Source organism: Anomalospiza imberbis, chromosome 4, assembly GCF_031753505.1.
Source record: "Anomalospiza imberbis isolate Cuckoo-Finch-1a 21T00152 chromosome 4, ASM3175350v1, whole genome shotgun sequence".
Lineage (NCBI taxonomy): Eukaryota > Metazoa > Chordata > Aves > Passeriformes > Viduidae > Anomalospiza > Anomalospiza imberbis.
This window is the reverse complement of record NC_089684.1, coordinates 61,358,186-61,381,440: the sequence shown is the minus strand read 5'-3', so window position 1 is coordinate 61,381,440 and position 23,255 is coordinate 61,358,186. Positions and strand designations below refer to the sequence as shown.

Below are 23,255 nucleotides of genomic sequence, written 5' to 3'. Positions count from 1 at the left end.
TGTTAGGAGACTGCAAGCCAATACAAATCAACAGCAGAAACATAGTTCAATAGAATCAATTTTAAAAATAAGTCAACGCCAGCAAAAATTTTGCTAGTCCTCAAACTGAAAACACCAAATTAGTTACACCTCCCAAAACCTAACCACCTAATGTTGCAGCTTACTGCATCATTATGACATTCTCCTTTAAGTATCTTACCCTTATTCTTTCTATTTTAGCAATCACTATAAACATTTGCATAAAAAGAAAAATTAAATGCTAATGGAAATGGCAACTATACTGTCAAATTGTTTTGTCTCAAACAACACAATCATACCTGTAGTTTCACAGAAGTTTAGCAAAAACATAGGAAATAGCCACCCTTACTCAAAGGTGTCCACCCAACTCAATCTTGCCAAGGACTATCTAGCAGCAAATGGTGCAGTACAGAGGGCGATGGCAACAATTTTTCCCCAAAAAAATACATTTTTCTTTTACAAAACAGTCGACTCTAATGAGATTTCTAGCTCAACTGTACCTGTTCCTGCACACATGTTCCCCCACTTCATCCTGGAAACTGGGAAGCAGGGCAGAGATATCTATTTTCAAACATTCTGCTGATTTTACAATTATTACCTCCATGTCTCACAGCATGAAAATAAGAACCAGTTTTCTTACAGTTGCCTGCTTTACAGTACTCACTATTCCAAAAAAGGCCTACCACACCCTTGCTATCTCCCTCCTAAGACTCAAAACCCATCTGGCCATCACAGTGAGTTTCCATCCCCCCCTCCACCTTCTTGGCCTTCCTTGCTTCCAGGTTCATTCAACCTTTGCTTAGCTAATTGCAGTATATTATTCCAGAAAAAAATAAACCAACAATTAAATTGCTCAGCATGAGGAAGAAGACATGCTGAAGGCCTAAACTGCAGGTGCCTTTAGCTTCTGAATAACTACAGCCACAGGGTAGGTGTTCTAACACCAAGAAGTCCTACTAGCTTATCTTACACAAAAATATGTATATAAAAGCACTGGCAAGCTTGATTCAAGTATCTTAGTTTAGTTGGTTAGAGCATGGCTCTAGTAACACCAAGGTTGTGGGTTCAGTCACAGTATGGGTCATTTACTTAGGGGCAGGACTCAATGATCCCTCCAGATCCCTTCTAACTCAGAATATTCTCTGTGTTTCTGTATATTTTCTAGTTTTACATATCCTTTCAAGACACAATGATTAGTATTCTATTTCTCTGTACTCATAATTCGTAGTATTTCTTCCTGATCAACGCCCAGGCTTTTTCCAAAGAACAATCCACAATTACTCCTAAAAATCTCAAGTATAAAAGCTAATCAGAGATCCATTTAATCACTTAAATCAACACTAAGAATACACTTAATGGTACAAAAGCACTCATTGAAGTAAGCTCCTTCCTCTTTTCTCTCCCTGCACCATTCTTTTGCATGTCACCACCACCATCTCATCACTGTCACACAGCATCATGAAATACTTTCAGAGACCTGTGCAAGCTTAGATTGTCCCAGTTCACCACCCCACTACACACCAAATTTCTGATGCTCCATTTGTAACCATCTAGTACTGTGAAGATGCATCCTTTTTCTTCCCAGTAGGACAACACAGTACCTGGGATTGTTCACTGCTGTTTTGTAAGAAAACAGTGATTTCTGTGAACCTGATCACAGAGCAGGCTGCATAGAGAGCTTCCACTTTGTTGGAATAAGGAAATCTTACCACTTGTCAACATCAAGAGAAATTAGACCCTTGACTACTGTTCATGGGATACTATAAACACACATGAGGCAACATAAAACAAGCTTCCGAGTGTGCTGAAGACAAAAGAATAACACACCACAGATGCACAGCTTTTTAGTATGTTTACTTAATAAACAAAACAAACTAGTTTTATTTGGATTCTTTTATAACAGTGTTTAAAGTAGTCAATTGGATGCATTTAGAGTTCAGATAGGTGGGTTTTTTTTAGCTTTCAAACATCTGCAGCCGAATCAGAATAGGACATGTACTTATTGTCCTATATTAATAAAAATCACACTTCATCAGTTTCACTTTGTAGAAGTAAATAATTATGCCTGGCAAGCAATTTTAATTTTGAGATATAAACTCTCTTACAATAAATCAATAGGCAAAAAACAAATTAACTCCAAAAATAAAAGTTTCATTCCAAACCATTCATTTTTCTGCAAGCAAAGTTACTATCACCTACAATAACTAATCTCTTTAAGAAGCCCTACTAAAATCATGGCTCTACTGCTAATCTAAAAGCCTCCCCAAGTGTTATGGATAGCCAAAGTACTTCCTTATCAATTCTGAATGTCATTTTTCAGATTCACACTTGGTAACATCTGGGTAAAATGTTGCTTTTTGTAAGCTAAGTCTCGCTTACCCACCTGTCGCAACTGCTATTTACTGGGCATGCGTAGGCTTGCACTAAAATGGTTAATAATCGTTTTCCCCAACACTTTTATCTCCTCACAAGATACTGGTGTGCAGCTGTGCACTGAACCAAAGCAAAGACCTGATCCTGATGAAAAACACCCCAGCTTTCAGCTCAATCCATTCCCTCAAGCAGTCCACCTCCAGACATGGTGAGCAGGCAGAACACACAAAATAGGCAGGGAGGGAGAGAAAGCAACAAGCACAAAGGAGGAGCACCCCTTCCTGCAGAAACAGCCCATTTCAAGGTCAAGTTCAACTAGTCACCAGGTTAACATCCTCTGAAGCTGCAGAGCTACAGGTCCCCAGCCCCTGCCTGCAACACTGTCACTGCAAAACCAGCTATTGGCAGTGGAGCTTCCCAAGACCAAAACCAAAACATTACCTTACTTCAAATGCAGTCTTGGAATGAAATCCCAGTGAATACTCATGCACTGAAGACTCATACACTGAAGTCAATGGAATCCTTCTCAGAGGTTCTTATCTGTATTTTAGACTGACATATTAGTGTGCTACTTCCAAAGTAACCAGAATACCTTCTACAGCACAGATAGTTTCAGTAAATATATTCAGGGAATATGAAACAGGTATGAACAAGAGAGTGATGCAGCCAGGTTCTGTAAAAATACTGGAAAAGTTAAGTTTCTCAAATAAAAATTAAAAATATACTCTGGGAAAAGACAAAACTGTCTCTATACATTTCATTTGCAACTAAAATCCACTGGTAGGAAAGGATATAAATATATTTTTCCTTCCTGACACTTAACAATATAAATTTTGCAACTATATGATATTATATAATCTGAATTTTGTATTTAGCAAAACATTAAAAAGTACTTGGCATTAAAAAAAAGGCAATTTCGTTTTCACTTCAAAACAATTTTTAATACTTCAAGAAATGAAAATAACTGAAGCCAGCAGTATTTTCATGCAGATATACAATGTTACAGCAAGAAGTTACCTTGCAACATGCCATAAATAGCAATCTAGATTTAGATCTATGGTAGAAGGAAGACTCCTACTCAGAATAACAACCTTTCATATTTGTTTAAAAATCATCACAGAACACCTGATTTGCATATGCTTTTTATTTGTTAACAGTATAATATTTCTTGTTTGTTGTTCTTCAAATGAAAATGCTGCGTAACACTTCAAACTGAGGAAAAACTAATCAAGCTTGTCATTTCCAGACTACTGGAGAGAAACAACATTCTTTTCATATGCTTTAGACCTAGGCATAAAAACAGAAGACCCACCTACTTAGTGCATTTAGTGAGGGCAGAAGGGAGGAAAGCATTTCAAGTAAAGACTGTGGCTAGGACAGAAAAAATTCAGATCGACAAAAGTTATTAGTCAAAGCTTATAATTCCCTACCAAAGCTCACTGAACTTCTACATGAAAACTGAGTATATCTTTAAAATAATCACTTATTGGGCCATTCACTCATTTGTCAAAGGCTACATATTTTTAAAACAAACAAACAAAAAAAAAAATCCCCACACCCCATTCAGGAGATATTCTTAACAAATATCCAGGGGAGCCACAAGGAGTTATTTACTATTAAAAATAAAATAACATTTGTGTGAAAATTTCCTTTCTAAATAATATATTTAACTTGCAGGAAACTCTGAATTTAAGTAATTCAGTTCACAGAGCCACTAGATAGAACTGAGAAAAACTGCTCCTTTATCTCTGTAACATTATCACACGTTTCATAATTGCATACAATTAACCCCTTCCTTTACTCTAAACTACAAAGTGAGAAGGAGCATTCAGACCACACTTTCACAAAGTTTCTCCTTTTAAGGAGAAAGTACGCAGAGCCTAGAAAACCAAAACGTCTTAAGAAAAATTTTATTCAAGAAAACCTTGCCTAAATTAATACTCTGCCACAAGGTTTGTTTGCTTTTAAACACAGCTTTAAATAGGTTAAAATATTGTTTTTAGTAAGCTACTCATCTCAGTTCTAGAAGCTGAGCATGACAATTTCTCACAAATGAACATTAACTACAGAAACACAGTACACACACACACACACAAAAAAAAAAAGGCATTAAAATTTTAGCTGGAGACAGTACCAGAGGGCTGGGTGCTGACAGTTTTTAAATGATTTATGATGAATAACAAAAGATAAAAAAGAGAAACTGTTGCCTAAAGGAAAAGGATCAAAGCTATCTTGCACTCCAATAAATTCTGAGCTACTGTAGAAGTCAATCTTAACACAATCTAAGTAGCCGCAACAACAATTCCAACTTACACAAGTTTCTGTGGTGCTGCTTGTGGTTTGCAATACAAGCTGCAGTAACTCAGTGATGTGTTCCCTTCCCCTCTCAAAATCTAGAAATTGCTGAAGATTCACCTGCAGTAACATAACACTGCCTGCATTGAGAGAAAATCTCCTGATATACTTAAAAATCTTGGCTAGACACCACAAGAATGAGATCAAAATGGTCAGTGGTTCTTACCTCTTAATTTGAATTCTGTTGAAACAAATGAGTCAACAGTTCTGAGTGCTGTGAGCTCTTAATTCTTAATTGTACTGACAAGCACAGTATTTTCAATTTCCAAGATGAATTTTTAGTTAAAATTCTACAGTACATCTCATTATACAGATTTAAAGATGCCTGCCTCTACCAGGTCTTTGAAAAATGCCATGGATTTTTCAGATTTGAAGGAAAACGAGCAAGATCCAGAAGAAACAGGCAGGGGGAGGAAAGGTATAAATAAACTCTCTTCAGTTAAGTTTGAATTGCTCAGAGAAATCAAGTGAACAAGCGCAAATTTTCTGACAATCATCACATTCTGTTTGTGCTGATTCTAAATTTTAACAACACATCATAAATGTATTCACCCCTCCTCTTTCAGATATGCAGTTTCCATAGTAACTGGCAATGCTTAGTAGTAACCAAAGGCAGAATAACACCCACTTATGTAATAATTTGAAACTTACCAGGGTTTCTAAAAATATGTATATGCTTATTTTAGAACAACAAACATTGTGGTTATTAATTTTTTACACATTCCCTATGTGGTCAAGATAAACACCTCAAGTTTCTGTATTTTAAACAGCCAGTTTCACAAACAGGTTATAACAGACTAATCCCAATGAAGTCTTCTTATATATCAGGATTTCTGTAGTAAATTAGTCAACACATAAGTAAAATAATACACTTTAGACTTCTGAAGTCTTTGACCATGCACTAAAAATAAAAAGAAAAGAACACTAGTAATTTTCTTAGCTTTCCCACATCACAGCTCTTTGCTATGCATTCCTCTTCCTAAATATTGATTGAGAATGAACACTAAATGCAAAAAAGATGTAAAGATGTCCAAGTTAGAGAACACAACCCAAAAATCAATTAGAAGGCTATCAAACTGCTTACTTCATATAAATGCTAAAAAACCCCAGCATTTTAGGTGATTTTCATAGTAGCAGTGTCATCATAGGAAATCTTATCAAGAACAACGGCTCCTGTCACTGGGTACAGTCCTCTTTTGACAAATATATGGCAGCCCAACCTGGTGATGACAGATCAGTATCCCTGGAGTTAGGCAGAAGAAAATGAGTCATGCCCAAGGTGCGTAGGCCCAGCTTTGCAGAATGGGGTAGGAGGTCCTCAGAAAAGCAGAGCTGCCTTCAGAAAGCTTATAGCTGAAAGGGCAACACAAAAACCTCCTGATGGAGAGATGACAGAGCTCAAACATTTCAGGGAGCAACACTGGGGGTATTAAGAAAGGGTCTGCTACATACTACTACTCTAACACAAGAAAAAGAAAAAAACAGCTAAATAACGTGTCTAAATCACAACAGTAAGACTGAATCCTCAGAAGAGGTGAAGGAGAAACCTCACAGGACACCAGAAGGTGCAGAACACACTGGCAGAAGCACTGAAGAGTTACAATCAAAACAGTGGAAGGCTGTAAGGCAAAAAAAAAAAACCAGTTAAGGGCAAAGGAAGTTACAAGTGCTTGATGTCTTACCTCTGAGTGAGAGTCTAATGCCACTAAGCTACATAAAGGCCAGGATTTTTCCTGGTTAACTGTTTTTTAATATTTGTTTCAAAACAGCCTACAAATTCATCCATTCACAGCTTTTTTACCCGTATCTCATAGTTATGAGAATGCAACTGCTGACTGAGCTATAAAAACACAGATCTCTCCTGAATTTCTTCTACTCTTTATCACTAAAAATAAAAAATATGCTAAGAAATTAAAAATTTTATTTAACTGAGAAACTAATTCTCTTTCAAAGACAGATGACTGCATTGAGATGCTATCAAAAAGTAAATGATAGCTTGAAGTCAACACCCTTTAGAGGAGACAGGACTTGAAATTTCTGTCCTCCGATGAGAATTAGTAAAACCAGATTACAAGGAGCTTTACTAGAGACAAACAGAAGGAATGAAATTGCAAAAAAAAAAAAAAACAAACAAAAAAACCCAAACCTGCAATGCTGAGTCTCCATCACTACAGAAATCTACTAGCAGTTTACTAAGAAAGCAACAGAAGTCTCATAGCTCACAAACTTTTAAGACAAGTGCATGCCAAACTCATGCAAAAGCATTTCACTATGTGCCCAAATTCACCAAGCTCTTCGTATTAGCTCACCATACATGAAGTCTCACACGCAACCACCAAATTCCAAATGCATTATTCAAGCCCCAAAAAGGTCACTGATGCAGTTTCACAGTCACCTTAGTGATAAAAGTCTATGAACAGCTCTGTTCAGACTATCACTAGGTGCCAGCACGGGAAGCAGACCATCCTTGTTCCCCTCTCCTGACACCATGCTCCTCCCTCTTCTTTGCACTGGTGCTAGGCCTAAAGTAAGTCAGCAAAGACTCTGGTAAGAAATTCATTGTTTTACCTGTTGCCTTTGGTTCTTGTCACATTCCTGCAAGCCAAAGCAACAGACAGTGCTCATCACAACATTAGGGCAAGTCAGGTGATACAAAGCAGAAAGAGAGCATGGAACTCCTTCCCTCCTGGTGGGTTTCCAGTAGTGGGATGAGCATGCCTACTCCTGCTAACTCTCTTCTTGGAACAATATTGCCTGCATGGCCAGCTGGGGTCAATCCAGAGAAAAAAGCCCCACTTAAACAGCCACCCACATTAGAACAGCTTAAGCCAAATGTAGAGTTGCAGCTAAAAACACATTTTCCAGAAACTTTCGCTTCTCAAATGCCAAAGTCTGATTAATTTGAAGAGCTCAGAGTGTTAATATGATGGCTAAGTTCCAGAATAGAAATGTAATTAAAAGAAAAATCTTTAAATTACTAAAATAAAGGTTACATTATTTTAACTATTGCTTCTTCAATGCAGTGCTGTAGTTAAAACTGGTCTGAAATATTATAAGACATAATTTGAGAGAAATTTATTAGCCAAACACAGGTGCCAGTTCTCTGTCACACCTAAAGGCAGCCAAGTCAATCCATGATCATGGATTAAATTTAAACATAAAAGAATCCACAATTATCCAGAATTACAAAGCAACTTAAAACTGGGTGAATATGAAAATTGAAAACCCAGTGCTATCTTCAAGCTTAGAACAGAAGGTTCCTTAAAACCTTCTACCAAATGAAGTAGTGAACAAGCAGAGCTGGAGTGAATAGCAAACAGCCTCATGGTGTTCCCTCCAAGGGAGACATAGTTCTGTTGGTCCAATTTTCATAATCACAACTAAATACCTTCAAGCACAGTGTCACATTACATATTCAGCTGTCATTTATACTGTTAAAAAGGCACATATACACAGGAAAGACAAGAGTAATGATAATCTATACACTCAATTAAGTAAACATCTGAGTATCTGATAAAATAAGGCAAAAATAGAATCATAGGCTCTCCCCTAGTCCTGAAACTCATCACACATCCCTTTTCTGTCAAACACCTAGATTATCTTTGCCAGTTTCTTCGCTAAGCCAATAAAAACGTCTGATACTGGGAACCTGTGTAACAATCTACGCAATTTGACTGTTACAGGTAAAAACTTTCCAGCCTATATTTAATCTAAATCACACCCACTAAAATTTACTTCCTCTTAAGCTTTAAAAAAACTCCCAGTGCTTCTGTGAACCATTTCTTACATACCCATTCCACAGCCTTTTCCACCACATCAAAATAATCCAATACTTTAATGAAAAATAAAAAAAATTAATTCATAGGTTCTGAACCTCTCAAACCACATCGCTACCTCCTCTGTACTATTTGGATTTAATACTCAAAACTAGACATAAAAGTGCTATCAAAAAAATAAAAAAAAAAAAAAAAGAAAAAAAGACTTCTGTAGTTTAAACTCAATCAACATATCCAAGGATGGCATCTACTTTTGCCAGCTGCAAGTTGCTCACTCAGACCAATTTGTGACTAGAAGTCCTGAATTATTTCCTACAACTCCGTTTCCCAAGCATCTCCATCTAAGCATCCCATAGCCTCTTCCTAGTGCAGCATTTTATATTTAGTAGCTTTTTATCTTCTGGACTGTACTTCTCAAACCAATCAAAATTACTGAATTAAAAGTTTATCCTGTTGTTTTCCAGACAGTGCTGGCATACTCTCCCAACTCAGCAGCACATTTACAACTTTCACCTTTTAGGAAAATGGCAGATAACATAACTAAAATCACCCCCTGAAAAAGTCATCTGTTTTTTTCCAAACCTTCAAGAGTTCTTCCAGCTTTGCAAAAAGTAAATTTAAACTATTTGGGAGTTAGTTAGATAGGCAAACAACCTCCATGACAAATTGAAACATGTATTTATCAAGTGGATGAACACAGAACTATGTTGAAATCATCTAAAATTTAAAACTGTTTGTAAGATGGCTTTTAAGCATATGTGTTTTCTGGACCATACTGTCATGTAATACAATAAATCCACTTAAAGCATGCTAGATTTCTCAAAAAATTGTATTTCTTCTTCACCAGAGTCGCTATTAAGAGGGAGAGAACACAACTGATAGGCATCTCAGTACCTTTACAGTCCATAAAACATTTTAAAAATTTTGGTTTTTTCCATACAGACTGACACATCAAAATTGATTAAGCACAAAATGTAGACAGTTATCAGCAGTATTCACAGTAAGAACTGCTTAATACCACCTACAACCAGATCAATCACAATCAAAAAACAAAAAGAGAGAGAGCAGTTCTGATACAGCACTTCCACAACACCCTTGGGAGGTACAACTGCTGCTTCACAGACGGCGGATGTTCCAACTTCCTTACTTCATACAGCAAGCCAACAGACTGGACAATTCCCATTTCAGAAACGTCGCGTCCCCAAACAGGACCGCTAGATCACGTAGCCTTGCATCTCTGCCTTGGAGTTATTTCATGACTGCTGCCGAAGTTTCGTTAATTCTAATTAAAATTCATGTCTTTAAGGTGCTGGGCTGAGAAGAAACCCAGGTATGTGTCATCAGCTGAAGTTCAACACTTGCAGTTCAGGGTGTCAATACTATTCCAATCAACATCAGAAGTTCTTCTCTGAGAAACGCACACTTTGATTCTGAAGGGATTTGGGTTTTTCTTGTTTCATTCACCTTCCATGTTCTTCCTTCCAATTACGGAGCTTTTTGAAAAGCACATTATGAAACAAGACAAACTTCTAAATGTGTCCGAGAATATCCTAAGGTAAAAATCCCATTTTCTTAAGTGAACTGTCTAAAGGCAGTAAAGCTTCCTCCTGTTCATTACAAGATAGATTCAGAACGCGTATAAGCCATTCAGAGCCATCAAAGCCTGCTGAAATTAGATTATTTGAAATGTTTCCGTATAACCGCCGGTTTTAATTGCAGGCATTCCCAATTGCCCTAAGTACGGTAATGTGACTTTTCTTTAAAGAATTAAGGCTGGAATGCCTTCTCCTTTCCCCGAGAACTAAACCCCCCTGGGGGCAGGGATGGACACCTCTGCCTTCGCAGGAGCTGTGCAGCGATACAGCGGGACTCGGGAGCTGTCTGCGCCGGGTCCCTCGCCGTCCCCGCCGCAGCTCCGTCCGGGCCGGAGGCCGCCCCGCGGGTGCGGCGCCGGGGCGGGCGCGCTCGGCCGTTCTCGGCAGCGGATGGCGGCGCCCCGGACACCCGCACGGGCGGCACCGCGGGAGCCGACGCGGAAGCGGCGGCTCCGGCTCTCAACAATATCGCTATTCAACAGGATCCTGCACACATCCTGCGGCGGGCTCCTTCCCGGGAAGGGCCGCGCCGGGCAGTACCGCAGTGCCGCCGCCGCCGGACCCCCTGCAGACCGGCCCGCCGCCCTCTGCAGAGGCGCACCGCGCCCGGCCCCGCGGCGGCGGCAGGCGGCTCGGAGGCGCCCGGGAGAACAGCGTCCCACCCCTCCACCGACAGCCCGCCCGCCGGCGGGACGCGCGGGGGCCGTTACCTGTCACCGGCTCCGCCGCAGAGGCGGCCGCGCCTCCCCGTCCTCCTCGCCGGCCGCCGCCGCCGTCCGCAGCCTCCAGCTCGCACCCCGCTGCGGCGGCGGGCAGGAGCAGCCCCAGCAGGAGCAGGCAGGTCGGCACCGGCCGCACGCCGGGCGCTCGGAGCCCGCTCATCGGTACCGCCGCTGCCGCGGAGCGAAGGCAGGAACACAAGGACGGAAGGAAGGAACGCAGGGCTGGAGCTCCGCGCTGCGCCGCTGCCGCTCCGGCGGCACCAACCCAACCCAACCCAACCCGCTCCGCTCCGCTCCGCGCCGGCCCCGCGCCGCCTCCCGCCGCTTCCGGCGGCCCCCGCGCCGCCGGGCGACACGTCACCGCGCGGTGACGTCACCGGGGAGGCGGTGGCGAACGGCGCGCGGCCCCGGTCCCGCTCCCTGGACAGCGCGGCCCGGCCGGGACCGGAGCGGAGCGGACAGGACGGGACCGGGACGGGACAGGACCGGCGGCAGCCGCAGGTGCCGGGACCGCGCCCGGGCCGCCTGCATCGCCGGGCGCCGGGGCACTTCTGCCGGGGAGCGGGGAGCGGGGAGCATCCGTCCCGCGGCGGCCGTCGTGGGGCTCCCGGCAGCCCGTGCCGGGACCTGCGGAGCGCCGGCTCCCCCGGGCCGCCAGGCCTGTCCCGGAGCCCCTCAGATCCAGACCGGCTGGGCCGGATTCAGCAAAGGCACAAGGTGAAAATAAGATGTTTTAGCTACAGGGCAGAGCGAGACCTTGGACTTCGTTAAACTTGCCCTTATCGCACCGCCAGTGCAGACACCTGAGGAGAGCATCCTGAAGTTTAGGTTCGGTGTGTTCTACAGCACTCTCAAAACATCAACAAAACGAGAAAAGGGGTCTCAAATCTGATCTCACACAACTGAAACCAGGAAAACTAAGTTTTCACAAAGATTCAACCGTGATTTCATTGTCCTTAAAATCTTGACCAAAAAAGAACCACTTTTGCTTATGATGTTTCCATCAAGCCACTGAATGGCAGTAAAGTCTGTTTGTCCTTTGTCCTGTCCAAACCTGCGATACTTTACAGCCTTCTGTTTAAAGCCATTTAACGAGAGTAACACAGCCTTTAAAGACCAAATTCAATCTAGTATCTCAGATACACAGTACGTGGGAAAATAACACAACACAGATGCTAAAAGCTATATAAACATTACATTTTCTATTAACTATTACAATTACCTAAGAAATAGCAGAAGAGGGGTTGAAAGAGCCTTGAGAAAAGCATTTGCCTGCTATGTAGACCCTCAGGAGACAGGAGAAGGGAGTTGTACAAGCTGCTTCTGCAGGTCAGCAAAATCTGGAAAGCTAACTGTGAAATCATTACAGTACTATTAAATGCCGCAGGAAACCATTTCTCTACTAATATAGTTGTCATGCAAACTCCATCCCAGTTGAAACATACTTTTATGGGGAAAAAAATACCAAAACTTTAATCATATAGCATATAAAGATTTGGAAAATCTGTCTAAACCTAATGAGCTCTGATTGAATTGTGAAGTCTGTGCATAGCGTTATCCTTTCTGCTGGTGAATAAAACAGCCTTTAAAGACTAACAGTATCTGACCAGATCTTGTGCAAAGAGAACAATGAAAAGCCTGTCTCTTAAGAAAGCTTGTTCAGTGTTGTTTAACTTTAGGGAGGGGAGCAGAAGAAGAGGAAATTTCCCAGATGGAAACAAAGAAACCAGCGGTTAATTTAATTAATTAGTTAATGTTATATTACAAAGAGAGAGGAATGCATAAAGAGCACATGAAAGAGGCAAGTTTTCTGGACAAGTGTGAACTGGTGAAGTCAAAAGATCCAGAGTGCACAAGTACTGTAAAGAAAAGCCTATTCTGCATCAGAATAGCTGTGAGATGGGAACACTCCAAGAAAACTATGTGGGCCTAAAATAAAAAATTATCCTTTCTAAAAGTCCTCTTTCAGAATTGGTTCATTCTCACCTCCTGCTTTTAACGACAAGTCCCCAAATCATTAAGCATGGAATGGATTGTTTTCAAGCAATGTCTGTGTTCTGGAGTTGGGGGCATGTCACTGCTGGTCAGGACACCATAGCAGAAGATCTTGCAGTGAGGAGCTTCTTGGCTGGAAATGCCTCATGGTGCAGTGCCACTTCATATCATGCAAAATCAGCTGCATGAGCTCAGAATCAGGGAAAGGCTGCAGCCTAACCCGTTAATCCACAGAAACCTAAATAATTTGTAGTTTCAATATGAAGACCCAAATTCTAAGAAGTGCCCTGCAAGGCTTCATCACAGAATCAGAGAAAAATGTATGACCTCCAGAGTTCCTCTAGTCTAACTCCCTTACTCAACCCTGAGGAACATCACTCATAACCAGATGCCAGTTTAATTTCAGACTGGTCACCACTACTTTTTAAGTAAGTGGTTCAGACTGCCATCCACCTCATCTATTTACCCCGTCCCTACTGGACTACAAAGATGCTGTGGATGTCACATCAAAAGACCCTTGCTAAAATCAGTATGTGCTGCTCTTATCACTTCAATCATAGAGCCAACTCGCTCATGACCGAAGGCAATTGAGTTGATGGGACTGTGCTGGTTTTCTGAATTGACTCATCCTTTGTCATCCAGAAATGGCTTCCAGAAACATGTCCTTCATTATCTCCTCTGAGATACTTGGTAAGGATGACTGCTCTGCAGTTTCCTGCACCTTGCTTTGATGATGGATGTGATATTTGCTTTTTTCCAGTAACTGGAAATCCCATCTGATTACCATAGCCTTTAGAAGGTGATAGGATGCAGCACAGTGAAGTTAATCACCCTCCTCAGCACCTTTACAAGCAGCTCCTAAGGACTTGCAGACATGTAATTTGCTAAATTTGCTGAAGTCTCTTTCTACAAACCTTGCCAAACTAGGCATAGAGCTCTGTGAACCCTAAGGGCTGACCTTACTAGTAAAGAACAAGGGAAAGAGGGCTTTGAGCAACTCAGCCTTTTCACAGTTCTTCATCACTAGTGACCTGCCCCATCCATCAGCAGAGCTGTGTAGGTTTTGGGTATGTCTGCTATTCAGAATGTTTTCTCTACCTCTGGCTGTAGACAGTTGTAATAGAAAGGCTGGAATTTGTTGTGAATGGAGAACGAATGGTAATGTCTGGGCATGGGGTTGCTGGATGAAGCACACAGCAGCAAAAGAGTTCTCAGCTTGGACTATGCTATTTGCATCCAAATTACCCAACATAGCACATTTGTGTGCAGTTTTGCAAGACACTTTTTCTCTTGTTTTGGAGAAAAAGAGCAATGAAGAGATCCTGATGATTTACAGAGGTGAGACAGGATGGAGACACTGATCACTATCAGCTGCTAAAGGCTACAAAGAGGAATATCCAAAATCTCTGCACTGTTGCCAGCCAAGAGGAACCGAGACACGAGGAGAACATCAAAGCTGATGTCACTTCTCTCCTGTGTAATTGCCATGGATGCTGGACCCAGCACAGTCTGGACAGAGTCTCACCCCTGGGTGGCAGATGGCAGCCTGGTCACCTCTGCCTTGGTGCCCCGTGGCTGTACGAGACCACATGTTCCTGGTGCTCTGGAGTGTGGGACACCCTGAGAGTGTGAACAAAAGTTAAAATTGCTTTGTTTCGATGTCTGCTTGAAGTACAACCACCTTCCCCGAAGAAGGTCTGGCACTGGCATATGCACATTCTTGATAGAATGCTGCAACAGCATTTCCCAAAAGTGCCTATGTTTATCTTTCTGCAGGGAGCAAACTGGTCTCAAAGCCTTAAGAGTTCAGCCATTTATGTTACTTTCTGTCACAAATCATGATGAGTATTAATGGACTCCTACAGTCTTGGTCGAATTTTCTGAGTGTTCTTTGCTGTATGGATAACCTGAGAGGCTTTTATTTGAGTATTGTCCTGCATCCTTCCATTGATCTCCAGAGCAGAAAGCTTTTTTTTCTCTTTTATTATTGTGTATTAACTGCTTTGAGTTGCCTTTCCTGTTAGCAATTTTATCATTCACCTAGCCTTAATCACCACATTGATTTATCTGAACAGAAAAAGGGAGAGGAAATAATCTTCAGAGTTGTTTAATGCCAACAGTTTTTTCCAATATATACATTCAGCCAGCTCGACAATAACCCTGAAGCAGGTTTGAACAATAGAATAAAGGAAAAATATTTTTTTTTTCTGCCCTTTAGTGCCATTTGCAGTCTCTCCAAACTACATGCTGTGCATGCTCTGGGTAGATGAGAAGACTGATGAGGGAAAATGAGCCAGACTAGTATTAACAGATGAGAAATAAACCTGGTAGGGGAAACAGAAACAGCATGAACTTAGAAAAAATGCTACAAGGTCACCTTACAGGAAAGAAGGCTCAGAAATTAATACAATAACTTTTTTTTAATTAAAAAACAATGCAAGTACAAACTGGCAATAAGTTCAAATTCAGATAAGCAATAGCCACCAGATTATTGGTAAATTGTCCAAGAATTTTTAACAGATTTGAGATTAAAATTCAAATATCTTCTCTTGATTAGAGAAGTTATTCATATTTGCACCCAAATGATAAAACTTTATAGTTCTCAAATTTCATGTGCTGATAAAATATCAAATGAAGTGGGAATTTTATAAGATTTCTATTTGCCAGGATGAAAGGATCAGTTTAGGGACCCCTTTTTATTTGTTTCTGAATTACTGAAGTTTATGTTTTGGGGAGGGAAACTTGTTAGTTCAAGAGGAAACTATACAAAGTATTTTAGTGGGCCCGTATTTCCAGCTGTTAATGGACTAAGAAACTATGGGTCATAGATGTTATCTCAGTCCAACAAGAAAATTGAACTCAGAGAATGGAAGTCAGTGAAACATCTTCCTTATCTGATGGGAGTATTAGCCTTTAGGATCTTCTTATCAGTGACCATGAGTCTGGATATCGCTCAAACCAGCAAATTACCTGGTAATAGGCTAAAATGCTGCATAAATTACAAAGTCTCTTTCAATAAGAAAGAAGCAGCAGTCATTAAGGGGAAAACAAGAGCTGTAGATCTGCAAAGAACTTTTAAATTAAGTTTCCTAGTTTGAGATTTTTTTTTCAGTCAGCATTGTCACAGACATTGCAGAAGATTTTTTTTTCTTTAACATGTATGGAATAAAGACAAATATAAAAGAAGTTTTGGAACACACAACGTTCAGCAAGTGCTCATTGCAGCTGATTCTTGTATTTGCATAGAAGCTTTGCTTATCCTTTTTTCAAATTGTTGAGTTCTTTATGGGAACAGAGATGCCATCCCAGTTAGAAGATGTTGTCTAGGCAGACTGTGGTTGGATTCTGTTTATTTCAAAAATAAACAAAGACTCAATCTGTTTACACAAGATCTGGAGGCACATCCGGAGATACCGAGTCTGAAGGAAAACAATGGCAGAATGAGTTGAATAAAATATTTCAGGCAGCACTTGGATTTCTGGAATCTGTAGTAGGAGCCAAACAGTTGCCAGGACACAATCTTACTGGTGGTGCAGGAGTAGGGAGGGATCTTGCTATCTTGAATATTTTGGCTTGTCAGATTGAAATGAACAGGGCTAATGCCTTTATTTAATGTTCAGCTCTTTATTAAAAAGGTCAGCTGGGCAGGGGGCCCGAACGGAGCTCGCCCCCGTTGTTGTAGCTCTCCCAGGTGGCTGAAAGGAAGGAGGCATGCAGGGTCTGTCACTGAAATCCAGAGCAGCAGCTGTCCCTTCTTCTTCCCTGTGGCACAACCGGTGGCCAAAGGGTGAGGAGGCATGGCATACAGAGTCTGTTGCTGAAGTCCAGAACTACAGCTGTCCCCACTCCTTCCCTGGGGGCAGCCCCAGGGGGCTCTCTCTGCCATCTCTACTTGCCCCAGCCCACTCTGGTCTAGTCTCTTTAGGTGATGGTGACGGACAAAAGTCGATCGTGGGTTGTGTTTCCCCTCTTCCTCGGCTAGGGCATTTGTCTATCCCCCTCTACTGTGTTTAGTTCTTTATTTAGGGGTGTCTTTATCCCCAGAAAAATACTCCCATGATCCCAGGGCGTTTTCTTATTTGCATTTTAGTCCCAGAATGTGCGGTGGGGGGAAGGCAGGTTACCTTTGGGTAGTTTAGAGAAAACAGAGCAATTAACTAATTAACATTTCAATATGGGTAGCCAGCAGTCATTCCAGTGTTGCCATGGGAACTAGGAAGGCCCTGCCCACCTCTCTGGGGAACACCTGGAAACTTTGTTCACTACAAGATTACAACAAAGTGATGGGTTGTTATATATTTCGACAGCTAAAGACCATTTTGGAGCAAGACAAAAATGGTTGTGGAAAATAATTACCTTACAGATTTAGGTGATCAGAAATATTTTAAAAACTACCAAGGGACAATCCTGGAGATCATGGTATGAAAAAGTTCATCATCTGATCTACTCAGAACATACATCACTACAACTGGTTTTGCCAAAATTGATTGCCAGACTGTAAAAGTCGAGGCATCTAATTAAATTTTAACAAGATTTTTCTTCTGGTAATTTTTCATTCACAGTAAAATCCTAGTGGATTTATGATTTGAATAAAGAATCATCATTCATTTGTAGTTCAAACTGTCTTGAAATGATCAGTGTACCCATTCCTGATGTTTAATGAACAGCAATATTAATACAACAAATCCATGCATTAAAAATAAATTGCTGGCTTTTTCATTTTTCAAGCAATGTGAGAATTTAACCAATTTCAACACAGAAATGAGCTATAGACATGACTCGCCAAAAAAGGCTACCTTAGAGGGAATGGAGGACAGAGCGTTTTACCACCAAATGAAAAAAAAAAAGATCCCAGTATGTACATAATATTTCTTTCACTTTCCCTGAATCTCAGAAAATCTCTAAATCTGCCATTACCTAAGCAGAGACAGTCAGTGCTTTGTGTCTTCTTATTCCCTCCCTTCCTGCTAGACAGGAAACAAGGAAAAGCACAATCAGGAGGTGATGAAAGCCACTACTGCACATGACTACTTTTTATCTTACAACAAGCATATTGACCAACTGTGTGAAAAAAAATAGAAAAAAAATCACAATTTTAAAAAATATCATTTGGACAGAGTCATTTAGCACATTCTCCTGAGTGCAGCAAGTATTGAAGAGTACCTCCTGGGACACTTTTGGGTATGTTTTTGCTCAGACAAAATAGTTCCTACTCATGTGTAACAGGAACTGTCAGAATGGAATCTGCTTATTCAGGCTGGTAGAGGCATTCTGGGGATCAGTTTTAGTTTTCTCAGTGTCTATAAATTAACTTGCATTAAAAATAATGTGAGTAGTAACTTTCAGAATATTTTTTTTGGTCTAAATAAAGGCTTACTTCATAATATATAGAGCTTTTCTTTAACTGAATGAGCATGGTCAGAAAAATGCTGTCATGTCAGATTAATTATTTACAATGGAAATAATTTGTCCCTTTATGATAATAGTTGGGATAAGAACAATGACTATTTATGACCTTCTGAAGAAGCAAGAAAAAATTGGCAAAAGCTTTTACTTCAAATGTGGTTTTGATACTTTTAGAAGCTGTTGATTGAAAAGTGGAATGAGCAATCACTCAATCAGAAGTCAGAACTTCGGTGAGTAGGAGATTATATTCTCATGATCTGTGACTAACAGAGAGTAATAAAAAGCCGAGTGAATATGTGTATCATGTAAATACAATTCTATTGTGATATGGTTTGTGGTAAATTGAAATGGCTTCTCTGAGGTCACAGCAAGCAGACTGTTTCCTGGAATTTCTGCAGGCAAGTTGCACATCCTGTAAACAGGAGCTCTCTGTATCTATGGCACTGCACTGCCAGGTACTGTGAGTGACACAGACTTTAATAAATAAGATCATTCTGCAGAGACGGAGAAAGCTGGTCTCAAATTACCCAGAAAGTTGAAGGGCATATGAAAACCACTGCTAAGAAGATCAAACAATAGATTGTTTTTTTCTTTGCCTTAATTTTTTATATGTTTTGAGTTGGGTAATAGAGGGAAAACATCAGAGACTGGATCCTCAGTTACAAGGTCATTGGATACAGACCATTTTCCTACTGTTGGAACACAACCTTGGGCATTTGGTGTTATCACTTGGTACAAACAGCTGTATTTCTCACAAAAAAAAAATTAAAATAAATTTTTAAAATAGTAAAATTTCATCCATTGCTTACATTTTCAGAAAGAGTGCACATAGTTCATTTTTATTCCTGCTTGCTTTGCAGGTTGTGGTACTTTCAAGATTGTGTGCAATGTGCTAAGCTTCCTTCAGCACTGGACTTGAACAAACTTTCATAATCTTCCTTGGATCTGGACTTCTTATTCCTTTATCTGCCCATTATGAAATTGTGACAGTTTTGGTTAGGGTGGGACAAAATGGTTCTGTATTCAGTGAATTTTTTGGTTTTCTGATGACTTGTATATGTCATATGTATATGACAGGTCATATTTTTTATCTTCTACTTAATGAGTTCAAGCAGTTCTTTCTAAACTGTTCATAGTAGCTAATAGGAAATGCAGGGAAGGGCTCAACTAAAAGTCTAAATCAGAGACAGTCAAGTCCTAATCCCATTAGAATCAATAGAGAGTAATGGGAACTTCAGGTTGCTAATTTCTTACTAAAATAAGCATCTAAGATCTGAAGCTTTTCAAACATGGAGAGGAGAGGCAAATCATCTTTCAGGAAAAACAACATATTTTCTGTCTCTTATCCGTTAGGAAATTACCAACTAACACTGCCCCAATGCCTTTCTTTATTTTGTGTTCTTGGGACACAGGAATCAAAATGTCTTTTAGGCCCTACTGATATAACTAGAAAACAACTATAAAAGAAACTGCTCACTGCATGAAGGAGTTGGAATGCACATCCCATAGCAATGGGTAAACTTTTACTCATGTTTTAGCATCTACTTTCATGTTTATGCTGCAGTAATTTCAGAGAATGTTTTCAGAACTAAAATGACTAAAGGGAGACTCAGAAGAGTATTTGGTTCCTAAGATGTGCTCCCAGTGGGATTACCTGGGCTAACGCCAGCAGTGTTCCCCTTCCCTGGGAATTAGTGTCTGTGACCACTCAATACTGAAAGTTTCGGTATCACTTCAGAGCAAGTCTCTTCCACACAAACTTGATCTCTCTGTAATCTGTAAAAAGGGACAAGCTTAAGAAACAGTTACCTACATGATCCAAAATATTAGGTTCATAGAATCACAGAATGGGCTGGGTTGGCAGGGACCTTACAGGTCACCTTGTATGTTGCTAATGGCTTCTGAACTATAAAGGCAAGGGTTGAGGCAGATGTGACACCTATAGAGAGTTACTGGAGAGAGACTGCAGTAAACCACAAACTATGGCAGTGGGTGTTGTTCCTTAAGGCAGGGTGGTTGCCTTGTCCTGAGAGTTTTAAGCTGAAAAGAACGAGTGGTGTGCTTCTTGAATGCTATGAACCTCCCTTTTTAGATCTAGCTGATCTCACAGCCTGAAAACTCGCAGAGAAGTAAATGGGCTAGTGAAAATTTAAAAGATATTACATTATGGAGGAAATAAAAAGCTTAAATGCCTAGCATTAATCCTCACTGAAATCTTAATAAAGCCCTGATTCTTGAAAGAACATTTCTGTTCTGTTCAATAGCCCTGCCTTTGAATGGCCCGGTCCCACCAAAAGCAGAGTGCACAGCACTGACCTGTTTGCATTGGAACAATTTCCTGAGCAGTATCAGTAACCATCTCTGTTTAAATGTCTGGACCGAAGTCAGGAGAGAGTAATTTATCCTGCACTTATCATTTAAAAATCTCACCATGGTGTTTTCTAAGAAGGAACAAAACTTTTATCTAGAGAAAACTGAAAAGATGGCTTACAATTGCATCAAGAACATACTCATTTCATTGGGTTGTGCCCAGTTTTATGGAAGATCTACAGTAAATTCCACAAAAAGAGGACTAAAAAAGCCAGTTCAACTCAGAATATTTTTTGTTAAACTGTTTGGAACTTGTGAACAAAAAATCTCTATCTATGAAAGGCTATTTCTTCTATAACATTTTACATTGCATGTGTTTGTACTGAAAAAGAAGGTGATATTTTCCCTTATAAAATAAAACAAACTGAACCGAGATTTTATAATAATGTTCTGAACTGCCTAGCAAGAAGAATAGTAGCCTTGAGTTGAAAACACAAATAACTGAGAATTACAGATCAACAGATCATTTTAAACTAGGAAAATACAAATACATATAATAATATATAAACACAAAATTAATTATTCAATGAAAGCAAAAATCTCATCTCAATGGGCAGAGATGGACCTTACATGTCAGAGAGACTCATGCTCTTTATATTCAAAAAACTCTCCATAGTTTACTTGAAAAAAAAATTTACAAATCTCAGGGGCAGAATTTCATCATTTTCCAGAGACAAGGAAAAATCTGACAAACTAGAAAAAAGTGTCCAGCTGCTAACATTATGAATTACTATTGTAGATACTATTATTGTAGATACCACAAGATGATACTTGGCTTTTTCTTTGCCCAGATTGCTAGGTTAATTTAAGCCTAACCCTAACTCTAACATTGTCTGTCTTTTCTCTGGAAATAGTATTTTCACTTTGTCCTAGTCTCATGTCCTAGAATCCTGTGTAAAGATCTAGTGTATACAAAACAAAGAAGTTTATTTGTACGATCTACCACCTTGGCCCTTCCCTCATCCAAAGTCTAAGTAGTAGGATTGAGATTTCTGGCAATATTTTCCATTTCCAATTACTTGATTGCAAGTTAGTGCCTAACACTCCTTTGTGTGTGATTTCTTCCAAAGCCAAGGTGGCCAAGGTCTTAGACAGGTTTTTTTTCAGCTTTGAGTAAGCACATAGGTGATCATCCAGCCTGAGGAAATCTGCACTTACAATGGTGCCTGCTTCTCTTTCACTACTCCCTTCTAACTGAAATCCTGGAAGGCAGTGCAGCACTCCCTTTGTCCACAGAGCTCTCCAGTGTCTGCATTTAGAATGGTCACCTAGGATGTTCAAGAAAACACCCTGGGCATCACTTCCTGCTGTTTCTGAAGGAGTGCACTGACAGGAAGGTCTTTGATATAGCTGGCTTTCTAAGACTGCAAACCTCTATTTAGGTCTTTATTAACCCAGATCGTTGCAAAACCAAACATCGACCACTTACACCTTTTTAATTCTGTGTTTTCAATACTGAATATTGATTAGCTGCCTAAATAAATAATACTTGCTGAAACCAACTCTGCACTATAATACTTACCCTTTATCCCTATTACCACCTAATGCAGGAATGGACTGATACCAAATTTAAAGTTTTTCCAGGATTTCTTTGTAACAGAATAGAAACATATTTCTCAGGGGAAGAGAAAAACCCTAATCAGAAAGGTTCCTGTTTTTCTGTAAACTGTAATTCCCATAGACACGAAATCCAGATTAGACAAAACTATGTAAGGATATTTGCTGAAGATTGCAAAAAGAGAAGAGAGAAGAAGATAAAGCTCTGGAACAGAAAAATCTAGTTGGTGTAAGTCTGAATTTCAAAATTTATACAAACATATCAAAAAGACATTTTATCTTTTGTATGATTAACAAAACTTACTCAAGCTTTTAAAATTAAAAAAAAATTAATTGTTGAATAAAGATGCAATATAAAGTCAGTAGAAGAAAGTGTACTTTGTTAAAAATACAAGTAGCAAATGATTGCTTTTTGTGTTGCAGAGGTCACACTTTACAGCATTTGAACACCTTTTTCCACACATCCTTTTTCCACACCTTTCCCCTTTCTTTCAAGGATTGCTTTCCCCACAGTGGAAGTGCATTTCGTGAGGCAGAGGTGGCAGATGGGCTCTCCTGCCTCTGTGTTAATGGAAATGAGGGGCATTAATGCTCCTAACACCCCTTTCCCATGTCTATCACTTAGCTGAAATGCTTTCAGAAACTGGGTACAGTTAGAAAGTATTACAAACTAAAATGAAACATTGAATTATGTCTTAAGGTCAGAAATGATGGAGAGAACTTCACCAGTAATGTGAGTGCTGCTAGCAACTGGAACTTCCTTCACAAACTGTAACTATGCCAGTTTTCCACAGTTAGAACTTGATGTTAACATTAACAAACCACGATTGGGCTTCAAAGAAATGCTTGTTTTTGTAACCCAGATGCACTTGGAAAAAAAGGGAGAAAAGGGAAAATGTTGTGACACTGGACTTATTATCAAAAAAATTTAGATAAGAAATAGTACTGAACAAATAGAAAATTAAATATTATTGCTTTTTATATTTTTTGCTGATCTACTATTTATAATTATACTTATTAGGGTATAACTGTCCTAAATAGAGATTTTCAGAAAAAAAAAAAAACAGAGAATGTAACACTCAGAGAAC

General features: G+C 39.9%; 1 protein-coding gene across 3 annotated transcripts in view; it reads right to left on the bottom strand.

Annotated features, from left to right (window-relative positions):
* The window catches only part of STIM2 (stromal interaction molecule 2), a 63,848-nt gene extending 52,748 nt beyond the window's left edge, over nt 1-11,100 (bottom strand). For all 3 annotated transcript variants that reach the window (XM_068188831.1, XM_068188830.1, XM_068188832.1), the window contains exon 1: nt 10,828-11,100. In XM_068188831.1, the coding sequence (XP_068044932.1) occupies nt 10,828-10,999 (172 nt within the window). In that variant the 5' untranslated portion in view covers nt 11,000-11,100. The remainder of the gene's footprint in view (nt 1-10,827) is intronic.
* Between the last annotated feature and the right edge of the window lie 12,155 nt (nt 11,101-23,255).